At 34.1% G+C, this 15,366-nt stretch overlaps 2 protein-coding genes and 1 non-coding gene across 9 annotated transcripts; all 3 read left to right on the forward strand.

Annotated features, from left to right (window-relative positions):
- Window positions 1-209: 209 nt before the first annotated feature.
- LOC104266075 (TLC domain-containing protein 2-like) lies at window positions 210-2,558 on the forward strand. Its single transcript, XM_026835995.1, has one exon. The coding sequence runs from the start codon at window positions 306-308 to the stop codon at window positions 1,086-1,088; it is 783 nt and encodes a 260-aa protein (XP_026691796.1). The 5' UTR covers window positions 210-305; the 3' UTR covers window positions 1,089-2,558.
- Window positions 2,548-12,766, forward strand: ciic3 (dynein intermediate chain 3). 7 transcript variants are annotated; one of them, XM_026835745.1, is made up of 21 exons: window positions 2,548-2,619; window positions 3,037-3,096; window positions 3,292-3,349; window positions 4,098-4,201; window positions 4,273-4,344; window positions 5,213-5,329; window positions 5,685-5,760; window positions 6,129-6,205; window positions 6,451-6,543; window positions 6,708-6,862; window positions 7,330-7,568; window positions 7,794-7,938; window positions 8,444-8,557; window positions 8,922-9,064; window positions 9,549-9,649; window positions 9,886-10,043; window positions 10,198-10,337; window positions 11,016-11,084; window positions 11,337-11,363; window positions 11,612-12,219; window positions 12,426-12,766. In XM_026835745.1, the coding sequence occupies exons 2-20, from the start codon at window positions 3,067-3,069 to the stop codon at window positions 12,181-12,183; spliced, it is 2,490 nt and encodes an 829-aa protein (XP_026691546.1). In that variant the 5' UTR covers window positions 2,548-2,619; window positions 3,037-3,066; the 3' UTR covers window positions 12,184-12,219; window positions 12,426-12,766.
- mir4001g (microRNA 4001g) lies at window positions 5,336-5,404 on the forward strand. The gene has a single exon (NR_034361.1). It is a non-coding gene; the product is annotated as a microRNA 4001g (primary transcript).
- Window positions 12,767-15,366: the final 2,600 nt, after the last annotated feature.

The raw sequence follows: 15,366 nt of genomic DNA on the forward strand, positions 1-15,366 counted from the left end.
TCACGTAATTTTAAAATACAACGGAATCACTGGTACCTACCTTGACAAAGTTGCTAGGTAACACTTTCCATTCGAATTTACAATTGGTAAGTGAGAGAGAGCTTTCTAATATAAAAGCTGAAATTCGTCAAGTATATTTTGAGTTAATTCATGCTTTGATTATAAGGAATTGCTACACACAGAAAGTTACAAGGTTGTATTGTTTTTTAAAATTATTTTTATTGCCATATTTGTGTTTTTTAGACGCTCGTTAGTTAGCTTGTAAATGCGCCCAGTCTGCCGTGTATAACTTCAACTGTTGAACAATGCTTAGCAATGATGTATATAGTGTCACACTGGATGCAACCAAAGTTATTGCGTTTGCCGTTTTGTTCAAAGTCTTTAGCATTTTGTTGGTCGCATATGGACCAGTCCCGTCCAATACTATAGCAATCGGAAAGCAGTTCCGCTGGTACAACATCACAGTTTCTCTCCTACACTCAACTATAACAAGCCTTGGTGCTTTGTACTGCTTTTATCTCGATCCAGACCTAACATCTGACATCAGTAGACGTTTCACCCCAGCTGCCCATCTTATCTCCTGCCTCTCAACTGGATACTTTGTCTACGATTTTACAGAAGCAATAAAACGCAAGAAAATCTCGTCAACTTGGGAAATTATAATCCACCACACCGTTGTTATAATCTGCTTCGGAATTGCAGTTTTCTCGCATCAATACGTCAGTTATGTGATCGTCGCTCTTCTATGCGAAATCAACTCAGTATTCCTGCATGCCCGGCAACTTTTAAATCTCTCTGGCGTATCGCCCTGCTCAGGGGTGTACCGCTTTAATGGGATACTAAATATCTCAACTTATGTCTTGTTTCGCATCTGTACTCTCGCCTGGATGACGCGTTGGATCGTCCTACATAGATCCTCCATCCCCCAGCCCTTCCAGACAGCTGGTATCCTTGGGATGATGGTAATGACGGTCATCAACGTCATTCTATTTGCTCGCCTCCTCTTCAAAGACTATGTGAGCTCCGGTGTCACAAGCAAGCCCCAACATAGTTTAAACAATAATGTTGTAAAGGGAAAAAACACATAAATATTTCCTTAACCACACTATTAAATAATTAACAATCCTGATTACACTTCACATGCAATTACTAAGTTGTTTCTAATTCTGTGTACAGTCTTGCTTTTCACTCCCGCTTTTTGTTTTAATACCAATAGCAACAAGCATGTATTATTATTCTTACAAACTTATTGTTTAGTTTTAACCAAAGCTTGACTCCTACTGTATAAGTTGTATTAATATCAAGATTGTAGCAATCTCATTTCTTGCAAAACTTTTATATTTTAAAAGTACACCCGTCCGATAATAGAACACAATACTCGTTTAAAATCAAGTAGCCGTAATCTCATGCCAACCACGTGTCTTCTCGTTACCATTACCCTATGCATACATTTTCAATTATTTCCCTTGGAGGTGTATTACACAAATTTGTGCAGTGTTCTCGGAGACAAACCTGGTTATTTGGATCGTTTTATCATGTACCTTTATCGGTGTAAATGGCCCAGTGTTTTTAGGCACATGTTTGGATGTTGTAACCAGTTTATCTATGCATTTTGGTCCTTTCATATGTTGCAGTGTGTAGTGTAGGGTGGGTGGTAGGCGTATAGATTATCCTTTTTAGATTACGAGGTATTACTCAATAAATCAGACCTCAATCTGACTATAGACGTACTCTACTTAAAGTTATATATTTCCACTTAAAACTAAAGCCTATGGATATGGCTAAAACAATTCAAAAAGTAACTGCTTTTTTTAAAATGATATATCTATTTATAATTCTTTAACCAAAAACATATAATCTAATGAAAGATATATCGTAGCAAAAAATGGAAATGCTATAGTTTAACTTGTGAAACATACTTTATTAACTGTATTATCTAGCGTCTACTATTTCATTTCAACTGTATTACACCTACTTCTAATACCCAATATGACAGGTTCATACCAGTATGTAAAGGTAACTGCGTATTATATTTACAACTTAAGCAAATTAAAGAACAATTGTAAACTCTTGGAATGCTATTTTATTCAGCCACTTGTTTGCCTTTACTTCAACTTAAGATTTTTATACATTGCATGCTTTAACCCAGTGAGTGAATTACTTAAATGTGTATTATCATTGTTTCATTTCAGGACTTAAAGTAATAATGTCATTTTTTGGTTTGTTTGCTTTTTTTTGTTTAAAAGAGTTTCATTTTACCTGTGTGTTGTTATTGTACTTGCCCTACTAAATTGTTTACTCATTCAAAAAAACATTTCGAAATCAAAAATGTCTCAATTTCATTAAAGCGTTTTATTTGTAAAATTGCCATCATTTTTCTCCTTAATTAAAAGACTATTATTGTAAGAGTTATTAATACATAGTACCATTATACAAGCTTCTTACACATTTTACTAACAAACTTTTTGTATACAGTCTTTATAACTTGTGTTAATGGCTTGTGTTAGTTTATATTGCATATTGTAAACAGTAATACTGATCCTCTACTGAACATTACAGATTCTTGTTAGTTGCATTAGGTAGAAGGAGTGCCAAACCTCAAGTGACATAACCCCGAAGGTATGTACGTGTTTCCTAGTAAGCATACGCATGGGATGAAATGGCATGGCTGTCTTAGCCTTTAATGCAATGTTGTTTTCATAATACATATCTTCTTTCACAATTTAATTAGTTAAAAATAATTACATGTCTGCTTACACAACAAACATTGTTTAAAATGTTGCATTAAATTAAAATATTGCTTTAAATTAGCATGTACCGAAATATCACAATAAGGTTGTTTAACATTTACTTTTAAATGCCGTGCATATTTAATGTGTGGAAAGTAAGCATATAGTTGTATCAAAGTCTGAAACTGCATATTTGGTTCTTTGTTGTTTCATAATTCTTACATTATTCATATTAATAACCATGCGATACACTCTATTTCAGTTCTCTGGCAGTGACTAATAGTGTTCTAATTCCTTGTAACTATAGACGGAAATTTATACGAGCTAACACACAATTATGGCAAAGAGAAAAGAAGTTATCTTACAGGTACATAAGTAATATTACATATATTTTTTACTTTTTTGTAAGTTTTGTTCTGATTTTTCTTTTACTTAAATCAAAATTTGCCCTTAATTATTATTGTTACTTTAATTAACATAAATTTATATATTACTTTGTTTTGAAAATGAAAACAGTTTTCTTGTATATTATTTTCTTTTTACCGATTAAATATATTTTTAGGAAACATTAAATACGCAGGAAGCATGGGAAGTAGCCATGAACAGTGGTAAACTATACGGTAGGTTACGCGCTGTCATTATTTCTAGGAAACATTACGTCATTCATTATGACTTAATGCACAGATAGTCAGTTGCTCTTTCTAATTTATATAGAAACAAAGGCATGGACTTTGTAACTGTAAGCCATCTATTCTGTTAACATATTATCCAATCATATTTCATTTAGCCCAATTTGTTTCTTAACATTGAATACTGTTAAAAGCAAAAGCAATTTAATTGTATTATGACAACATTTTCTTGGTTTAACTTTAATATCCACCTTTCTAATTTCTCCTAAACGTATCTGAATATGTGGAGTCCAATACCGTGGCTCAGTGCTGATTAATATACTTGCATTGTAACCAAAGGATACCGGGTTCAATGCTCGACACTGATACTGATTATGTCCTTAAGCAACACACTTTATCAAAATTGTTCCAACCCAGTGGTGACTAATGGCTTGTAACACAAAGATGTTGTCAGGATAATGGGCCAACTCTGGTTTATATTCAAGGTCCTATGTAACCATGTTGTGTCCGGCTGTAGGACCTCACAAATCCACAGTAGAAAAGAATCTCAATATATTAGAATATTATTCTGATAACATCGTGGTGTTACAATTAGTGACCACTTGGTTGGAACAATTTCTGCAAAGTGTGTTGCCCAACGACCTTTAGTATCGGTGTCGAGCATCGAAACTGGTGTCATTTGGTTTAGTACAAGTACATTACTATGTAATATATATATATATATATGTTTGTTCTCTAGTTGTGGATGCCCATCAGAAATGGTGTGGACCTTGCACCGCAATAGTGGGTATGCTGAAAAGAATAAAGAATGAACTGGGAGATGACCTTTTGCGATTTGCAACGGTGTGTATAACTTCATGTGGTATTGTTGTACTGATGCGTCAAATGCATTATCACATACATATGCATTACAGGCACAAGTTGATGTCATTGATACTTTAGAACAATACCGAGGAAAATGTGAACCAAACTTTCTGTTTTATGGGGTAAGGATTTTATTTCCTAATTAAACCTAAAATAAAGTTACACTTGTAAGGACTGTAATTATAAGCATAAGTTTGGTTTATTTACAACTGGTAAGTTCTTTTACTTCCATCACTTTATGTATTTCAAAACAATGTTTCTCAATTAAAATTAGAGTATGTTACACTTGTTTTAAAAGCCACTAAAATCTGTATGTTTCACTGAATCTTGAAGATTGTCGTGTTGTTTGTTTTACATCAAAACTGTATTTGTGGTTTCATTTGTTTTGAATAATAAATGCCACGTACAGTTGTTATGTGATAGAAAACAACAATTTGCATAATAATGGCTGGAAATGACAGTTGCAGGCATTACACATACAATTGTCAACACATTACATATTTATTTTGTTTATAGTAACATGTTCAATACCTGATGTTGTCAATTAGATACAAATGCATAAATATTACATAATCTTTACACAGTTGATATACAGTTGAACGATTCTTGTGTAAAGAAATACAGTAAGGATGTGGTGCTACGAAATTGTAACAAACCAAACTCAAGCCCAACCAATTGTAAAATAAAAAGGATATTTATTTCACCTAGATGGCATCGTTAGTCCCTTATTTTAATACAATCCGTTCCGTTTTCAAAGCACCAGATCCTAATAAATAAACATAATAATAACTTTATTTGTCTCTTTGATTACGGTAGCGAAGATTTAAAAATATTCTACCTGAAAAGACAGGATATAGCGACAGAACAACAGCTGTTAAAACCTGCTTACAATTAATAAAAACATATTTACATTTATTTGGAAGAAAATAAGCGTGGTCGCTACACCTAGAAAACTTGATCAAATGTTTTAAACTTGTTCTAATACAATAGGGCGGTGAATTGGTGGCCGCTGTACGAGGGTGCAATGCTCCTCTTGTTCAAGAAACTATACAAGAAACTCTCAAGAATGAACACAAAATATTAAGTGGGGAGATGGAACGCAAAGTGGTAAGGCTTGTTTAGGATTTGATTCGGTTTTCTAGTTGTTTTGAAATCTGTAAAATGGAACTTATTTTGGACAGGTTAATTTGTAATGGTCAGTTTAAAACAAACATGACAAGCCATATCTGTATAATACTATTTTCATCTTAAACGTTTTGGTTTAAAAAATAAAACCAAATTCAGTGATGTCAGAAGCTAAAATTATACATCTTAACTGTCATGTTTGCATTGAAACTGACCAGAAAATCCTTGTTTCATCCACCTTTCATCCACCAATAAACATATTACCATATTGTGATTAGTTTTTTACTGGATTTTTGTTGAATCATCCAGTTATAATAACAAATATTTCTTTCCATAGTTCAGGGATGTGTATAGTGACACACCTGACCAGGAGGAGGAAGAGGAAGATGAGGAGGAGGAAGAGGGAGGAGTGGGTAGGAGAATTTACTGTTTGATAGAAAAATTACAACATTAATGTGAAAATATTTGTAAACGTTTGGGCTTAATATTATAAGGGGTTATTTCGTGATAATTTGGTCCATTTAAAGAAAATATTTTATATATTTAGTGCAAAGTTTTGAAAATATAAACATACCCCATTTAACATCCTGATATGAAAGGAAACTAACAAACTAACTAGTAACTATTTTCAGCTTCATCCTTTTCTTACTTTGTACACAAAATGACGCCGTTTGGCTAAACAATAATCTTAGGTGCCACATCCCTAGTTTGACCCTAACATTCATGAATGCCTGGCATACATGGAAAGTTTAACCGACTCATACCTTCCTACTTTGCATAGTATCCAAGCAGATCACTGTGGCACTTATCAAACCTGATGTCGTACAGAATGGACAAGTGGATGAGATTTTACAAAAGGTACATCTTACATCTGATCTCTCGATTAAACAGTATTATTAGCTATCCCATTAAGACTTTGGACTTTAAGTGCCAAGTTCTAAATTGCAAACACAGTGGTTTTGTTGTGTCCTGTTTTATTGTTTTGGATGCTTTGTAGAAAGTATTAGGCTTAAATACACCATTTCATTCAAATTTTGTTTAGAATGAATAAATAAGTTACATTGCCAAGTTATGAATCCTTAAAACTTGATTTCTTTCCTTAGATATCAGAAGCAGGGATTGAGGTGCTTGCTGATGAGGAGAGGATGCTCACTGTAGAGGAGGCCAGAGACTTCTACAAAAACAAAGAGGAAGAGGCAAGTATTTTTAGTGTATCACATGGATGTGTTCTTAACCATTATTTAAACAATCAAAAACAAAGACGTTTTAAACTAGCATCATTTTTTTCTTTAAAAACATCACTATTTTCGTAAAATCAAGTTACATTTAACACCAAAACCATAATGTCATTGTTTTTCAGGAATATTTCGACCAGTTGATTGATTACGTAACAAGTGGTCCATGTCGGGTACTCGTTCTCACTAAGGGTGAATCTGGGGAAGGGGTCGTGACCTTATGGCGGGATATCATTGGTCCGTTTGATGCGGCAGTTGCTAAAGAGGAAAATCCTGACAGGTGAAGCTTAATGTGCATGGATGACTAGATAAGTGTATATAGCTTTATGTTAAGTACGTTTTAATGGGATCATAATAGGTTTTACTGCTGTTAAGCTGCTGTTTTAATAATCTGTCTGTATTGAATATATATTGTTGAAAACATCTGCTTTGAATTTGTTTTTTTTTAATATCACACTGTTAACGTCAACCCTTTTCACATACCAGCCCCACATAATAAATGCAGAAACCCCAAAAGCTTGTATATGACCATGATGATACAGAGGGTAATATTTGAATAAGCTATTGGCAAACTGCTGTAAAGACTATAACTTGTGCCTGCTTGTGAGTTACCAAGTCCTTTTTGGATTATTTTTAAGAAGGTTTTGTAATAATATTTCATGTATGGCAGACTTAATGTGACTTAGATTACAAAACAAAAAAAACACCAGAAAACTCTTTAATATAAAATTTTTCTTACAATCTCAGCTTACGAGCCATATACGGCACTGATGCCACAAGCAACGCACTCCACGGCTCCAGCTCCACGGAAGAGGCGGTCAGGGAGCTCGGATTTTTCTTCCCGGACTTTAAACCTCCAACATATAGATCGGCGAAGTCAGCAGCATCTCGAGCATCTGGAAGAAGAAGCAAAACACCGTCTCAAAAACCTCGGCTTCAGAGGACGCTCGCCATCATAAGACCAGATGCATTACAGGCCCATAAAGGTTTAACAATTGTGATGATTTTTGTTAAATGATATTTCACTTTCTACTGTATGTGAAAAAAACAGTAAAGCAAAGAAGGTATATGTATATCTAACAGAATACAATGATTTGGAATTTTTGTCTGTTATAATGTGTTTTGTGATATTTGATTGTCATTACAGGGTTTATTTAAATTAAAAGTAGTTAAAACAAATTTTTAAGTTTAATTTTTTTTTACTTTTACAGATTCAATACTTCAGAAGATTGATGAAGCTGGTTTCAAAATCGCGATGCAGAAAGAGATGGTTCTCACAAGGGAACAGGCAGAGTCGTTCTACAGCGAACACAAGGACACAGATTACTTTGAACCACTAGTCAAGCAAATGACGTGGTATGATCAAATTACTAGCATTTTACTGGCTGTAAAATTTTATTTTATTATTTAGCAGCACTAAAGGGGGGGGGGGGGTGTTTTATTGCCAATTTTGCTATTGGTGTGTTTGAGCAATTTGTTCGTGTAAAATATGGAATGTTTGCTTGTAAGTTATAATGTTTACAACTTAATACAATATGTTGGTACTGTATCACCATATCACTATATAACTTTCTATACAAAAATAGCAAAAATAGTTTTATCTGTAGACTGGTATATGTAACCAAGAGTAACACAGTACAAGAAGTATTTTAACATGTATTTACATTTTTTTTAAGCTGCATTTTTTAAATTCTTGTTCTGTGTTATAATTGCCCTACATTACTGTTTCCTCGCGACTCTAAAAAAGCAATGTTTGTTGTTAAAAATACAATCAAGATATCTGAATATTATAGACTAAAAGAGTCCTATCTTACCCACTGTACTATACATCAGTAATACCAACCATGCATTACATCACCAGCGGTCCTGTCCTTGCATTGTGTCTTGCACACGATGATGCAGTCGATCATTGGAGGTCGATGCTTGGGCCTAAAGTAGTGGCGGATGCTGTGGAAGAACAACCTGACAGTTTAAGGTTAATAATCTATTCAGTAGGATTGTAGGAATAGTGCTTGTATTTTATATGGGTGAGGTCCTACAGCATGGCACATTATGGGAAAGATCTGTACCCGAAATACTTGTTTGGCATGGAAAAAATGAAAGTACATGCACAGTTATAAATGTGGTACGTCAAAGGCAGGCATGAAGTGTATGAAACAGGACACCTGTGTTATTACGACTATCGTTTTCCCGCTATGCGAGAATAAATAAGTTACATACGTGGTACGTCATAAGCAGGCACGGAGTGTATGAAACAGAACAACCTTGTTATAACAACTATTATTGTCCCACTATGCAACGATAAACAAGTCACATTCAGATTCATTTAATCAATTCAGAGCTCAGTTCCGTGTTGAGGAAGCAGAAGTGAACATGTTGCATGGAAGCGACTCAGCTGAAGCCGCAGAGGAAGAATTATCCAAGATATTTCACGTGGAACAAACATTAGCTGTCATTAAACCGGATGCTATTGATGAGAAAGGTAAGCATTTGCTTCTATATAGTATTTCCCACTATTAGTTATAATGTATGTATCTCATTACACAGATTACAGTAAGATTGGTTTTATGTATATACTATATTTATATATTTATTATTTTCTTTCTCAGTGTTTAAGCATACAAATTTACTATTTGCCATTTGCTATTAAAAGCAGAATTGTTGGATTATTGCTACTACATTTAAACATTTATGATCACCAGCTTAACCATGAACAAATCAAGTGCTTATAAATAACTGTCTCTCCAGTTGGCTAATTATACTAAAAAGTAAATGGGTGCAATTTATGTATTCTCGTATGACAGGGCAAATGCAGAATTTATGACATAAATAAATGTTCAAATTCCAGTTGCCTAAACTTACCATTAAGTGTCGTGTCCAAGGGATACATTAACAATAGTGGCAGTACCGAGGTTTGAACTCGGTACCCTTTGATTACTTTCATACAAATGTCTGTATTTCCACAGAACAAATCATGGGGAAACTGAAGGAAGCCGGCTTTATGATTTCGTGTCAGAAAGACATGAATCTCTCCAAGGAAATCGCCAGTGAAATTTATAAATCAAAGGTGTGGCCATTATATATATTTATATACATTAATTTAGGAAAAACTGTTAACTACAAAAAGATTTATTTTTAAAGTTTCGTTAAATAATCAATATATAAAACTCTTTACTTTTTCCTTTATCCACAGCATGTTTTAACGACTGTTGTATTGCTTCTTAAAAATAACCTAATCTTTGCGAACGTTTCTAAAAGATAATTCAAAATTTATTTATATTAAGTTTTAATGTTTATTCCCAGGAAGGGTCCGAGTATTATGATCACCTTATAGACCACATGACCAGCGGTCCAACACTGATGATGGTCCTATCTGCTGAGAATGCAGTGGAGAAGTTACGAGATATAATGGGACCTACTGATCCAGAGGTGGCTAAGGAATCTCATCCGGAATCATTAAGGTGGGAGCAATTCTAAAATCTCCGTAATTTATAAAAACAATTCAAAGAAATGTTCAAAAAAGCTTTAAAATGAAAATTCCAAAAAATATGTGCCCGATTTATTTTACCCTGCAGATACCATACCAACAATATATATAACATTCACATTTCCCAGAGCAATGTTCGCCAAATCCATCCTTGAAAACGCCATCCATTCACCCTCCACCAACGAGAGTGCCCAGGAAAAAATTAGAATTGTTTTCGGGGACGCTCAGTTTGATTGGGACGGTACATTACAGGAGAACAGATCAGACGGTACAGCTGCTGCTGCTGTTCGTTTCAGGACTCTGTATCTCCTCTGCATTAAATGCTTCCTCTTCATTTGCAAGCATGCTCATTCTTTCATCTTATTTTATTTTCTTTTGGTGTCTCTAGAATGTCAGTGTACAAAGCGTCCACACTGTAAGGTTTTGTCATCCAATAGTAAGAGTCAAAAGTTTACACGCTACATACACTCGCGTTTTGGAGAAGCTCCTTTTCTTTACTGCATTAAACTCCCTATGTTACCGCATGCATCCAATTTATCAACACAACTCATTCTTTTGATCCCATTTCACATTTAACCACTCCTAAACCTGACTTCACTTTGCATGGTATACAAAATACATCAGTAGTCACTACTGCTTCCTAACCCCAGGACTTCAACCTAAATTAGTTTGGTTTGGTCACTGACTAGTGGTTTAATAGCCATTGGAGTATTATTTTTGTTGACTGCATGTTTTAAAAGTAATTTTTAAGTACCGACCCCCAAAATCACTGAGAAGGTGTGTTCTAGCCTCTGTACTAAAACTTTAATACCCTAGTTTTTATGCCCACAAGTCCACAATTAGTTAGTGGTTAGCTCATTCTGCTTGTCATTTTTTGTTTACTGTTTATTTATGATGTTATATCCTATAATGCATACATGTGTATTTACCCTTTTGTGTTCACCAGTGAATGACATGCAAGCTGAGGAAGGTGAGGTGAATGAAACATCAGGTGAACAACCAACAGATGAACAAAGTAAGTTTGTAACAGAATATGTTTCATTAAACTAAAATTTCACACCTTTTATTGCATACAAAAAATACAACAGCCACGTTTGTTATCTGGCTCTGTTTCGCAGTGGTGTTTATCCATATTATAATTTTACAACTGTCAAAAAATAATAAATTATGTTATAATTTTACAAGTGACTACACCTCTTGGCTTTAGTTTTGTTATAAAATTTCTAACACACAAAAATATACACATTTTAATCTTCTGTTTTTTTAGGTGGGGAAACTGAGAAAACTGAAGAAGGTAAGTTTTATCTTCGCTGCAATTAAATAACCTTTGTTCCATTGAGTGCTTGCTCTAACGTATTGCTGTTCATGTGAGTTATTTAACAAGACTGACCTTGCTTTTGTTTTTTATTTGCTTGCACTAACACCTCATCGTCAACCTACATCTGCTGGTCAACCAAACTATGCTGGACATTCATGGCTGCTTGGCACTTCACCTGTCAATCATCCTTCGCCTGTCAATCAACCTCACATGTCAATCAACAGATGGGGAGCATGAGGGAGCACAAAGTGATCAACAACAGGCAGTGTCAGGTGATAGTCAGAGCAGGCCTAACAGTAGTGAAAACGATAGGCAGTCAATGGGTAGCAGGGGCTCAAAGGGTAGTAGGGGCTCCAACAGATCTGGTAATGATTCCCGAAAAGGGTCACCAAGGGTTTCAACTAATGAAGGCCATTCTCCTGATGATAATAACCACAGCGATGTGAAATCTTCTGAAAATGGTGAAGATGCTGCTGAAAGTGTTAAGGATAATGATAATAGGCCACGCAGTGTAATTGAAGTCACTGGTGACACTGTAGTTATCAATGAAAGTGATGTCCTTGACCGAAAAACTCCCCAGCCTCAAGATCCCATACCACCAGAGCCCAAAACCCCCACACCCCCTCCCTCTAAAGCTTCACCCGTACCTGGTTCCACCCAAAGTACCCCAACCAGTCAAAGGGCCAAATTTACCCCAACACCCCCAAGCGAACCAAAACGTCCTCGTACCCCCCGTAGTCGTTCTAGTAGCAGCAGCAGCAGTTCTAGTTCAGACAGTGATAAAAGTGATAGGTAAAAACCCTGTTTCAGTAATTTTCCATCGTGCATTTTTGTAAGTATGTTTTTAATTAATCCCATTTTGTGTCTGCTGGCATTTATTAATCAGTTTGTGGTAACTAATCGTTTTGTATGGCAAATTAAATCCAGGTTGCTAAAACATTATTTAAGGTTTTGGGAGGCATTCGTAACTGGAATATATCTTTATTTTTTAGAAACAAAAAGTGAAATGTCTCATAAAATAATAATTTTTTTTTGCAGAAGCAATGGAAAAGGAAGAGTAACAACCAAAACTTCAAAAGAACTTTATAAACTCAAACTAAATTCATATATCTTCCAAATAAATTGCGCTGCTTTCAAAAGCAAATGTCGCACTGTGCATTTTATATTGGTGCTTTAACACTGCAAATTCATGGCCAAAACTATTTGATTTTTCCATTCGTTGTAACTTGTGCCTTTTAAACTGTTATTACTGCACTGTAGATGCACTTTAACCCCACTGTGTAGATACTTTCGTTTAACGTTCTATTTTTAATACGTTTTTAGCAAAAAAATATACTGTATTTTATGAGAATATATAACTGCACTCCTTCAAAATAAAACTTTTCGCTAATAGAAAAAAAGGTAAGATTAAAGTCTGCAAAAATAAAAGGTCAGTTTTGTACTTTTCAGATAACAAAGTAAATATTTCGTCATTTTCGTAACTAGTTAGACAAAACAGTTTTTTTGATATAGACTGCTCCCCGATCAAAGTTTAAAACATCGGCAGCACTTTTCCGGTGCCATGACGTCATTTCTAATGATTCATAATCTCGCCCTCCACTAAGTTGAGTGGTTGTCAAGCGTACGAGTTTCAATATTCGGTTAAAAGTTATGATTCATGTGGTTTTCAATGCCTTAGTGTAATAAGTGATAGCAACATCGCGAGTTTTATAGAGATGTACAAGTTCTGAGGATAGCTTTTATATAAACCTTGTTCCTTCGACCGTAAGTATAACTTTATAAGTAATATAATTCATCAAAGAGTTAACCGCGTATAAATGTAAATACAAGTGCGCTGTTGAGACTTTTTAATTATAACCGGTTTCCTCTGCTTTCAAAGCAGTCTGTAATACCATAACAATTAATGTAAAAAGGACTTTAATATTGTGCTTTTCAAGTATATTTATTTAAATATGCCTATTCTGTTAGTTTTTTAAAAAAAAGCATATAGGCCTAGGCCTTTACATTTTATACCATGTATCACGTTTAATAATGTTTTGCAGAGAGTATAACAGCTATACAGAAATGCATCTTTTTAGTTGTCAGCCAAAACTTATATCATACACTGTAAGAAATATCACTTATTAGCATCTCCAAAGATATTCGCTGCGTTTATAACTGTTGTTTATACTGAAAGGAACTGTCTGTTTTTATGATGATTTAACAATATAGGTTTGGGATATCATTTGTATAGACTACCTAATGGTAAAGAAAGGGTTTCAATTTGCTTATGTGCTAACTGTAATTGAAAAATCACCAAGTCAAACTAGTCAAAGTGAATTGTATTTTTAGTATTTTTACCAATATGAACTTTACGAATAATTTATGATCTTGACAACTTTTTCTCCACTGAGCCATATATATTGAATCAAATTTGACCGTGGTATTCTAATTAATTATTATTAAACCAGTACGCCCCCAATTAAAGGTTAAATTATTAAATCTTTTTAAATTAAACCCAATATTACATAGGTATTGGCCCACTCCCCACTGCAATTGTTTCAAATAATCAGTGTTCTTACTGTACTGATCTGTATTGAATTTGGACTCATGAGATTAATGTTACAACAAACCAGATTAATGTAGTGAATACTAACGTCTCATGAGATCTATTGAATCTTGGTGTTTGTCCAAGATAAATATGTTGTCAACAGCATAATATATGATATATGTCGTCTAGTTAGCATTTCTATTGGCAAGTTACTTAATAAATTTGTAGGTATACTGGCTTTAAATACAACTTTTGTTGGTACAGTATTTGCTGTAATGATGTACATTGTATTGTGAATGCAAAAGAGTAAAATGCTGATGTTTTAAGTTATGTATTAGATTAGTACATTATAAGGGAAAACTGGACAGGCTCGTTCACAAGAGTTTAATTTTTTAGGTCTTTGAGTATCCTTGCTTTATAACTTGTGTTATATTTTGTAATTTTGTTTAGAACCAGTATGGCAGTATTATATATTAGGCTATCCTGTTTTGTAATTTTGTATGTATTTATATATTGGTTTTCAAAACAGTAAAGGCTTATCAGTTCTTCATATGCTGTCTTTTACTTACTGTTAGTGGATAATTACTCTTTACACAGAACTAAGGTGTATTCTAATTACACAGTAGTACACATGCTATGTTTGTTAAGAACCAACATTCACAAGATATAGCAGTTACTGTAGGTGCGAAAGGTCCCAACTAAAATTATGTGTTTTGTTTTGCATTTTTCTTTATTACAATGTATAGCCTACCATTCTACCAGGTATATATAGGTCAATGTTCAATGTACAGAATTTTTTGTAAATATTATTGCTGTAAAATTACATCATCCAACATTGTTGTACATTCCTGCATGTCACTACCAGTATGTAGTCTATCAAGCAACTCTAAGGAATCTCATTAGCTTGGTAGTGTAGCAGCAGTGTAGATTGTTAAAGTTTTAACTCCTGAACTAAGAGGTTCTACAAATTCATTGCCAATTTACCGAAACACGGTCAATATATATGTATTAGATTGAAACAGATCTTTTCGTGCCTTTTTTCTTTTAAATACAGATTTTTATTTTATGTAAACATAGTCAATTGGACAGTAAACTGTTATTGACCAGGCATGCCCCAGATTATGGCACTTCTGCACACTACACACCAATAACCCACTTTTAAGCTGTTCTGGTATAAAAAGCAACTTTTCCTGACTGGTAAAAATGCTTTACTTTTGTTATGTTACCAAATTGTTCTTGTTTAAGCCCTTATTTATGTTTTATTATTTGTTTGATATTTACTATTTACTAGTGGTAGTTAACCAACAAGTTAACAAATCCAAGCAAAATGTTTTCATTCCCGCTTTATTGAAGCAATTCAATGCATTTTATTGCTCAGTATCAAACAATGTAAATAATGTGTTAGTCACTAGATTACACCAGTGTGTGTGTCAGTTTTTAATTCGTATT

This window comes from Ciona intestinalis, chromosome 9 (genome assembly GCF_000224145.3).
Source record: "Ciona intestinalis chromosome 9, KH, whole genome shotgun sequence".
Classification (NCBI taxonomy): domain Eukaryota; kingdom Metazoa; phylum Chordata; class Ascidiacea; order Phlebobranchia; family Cionidae; genus Ciona; species Ciona intestinalis.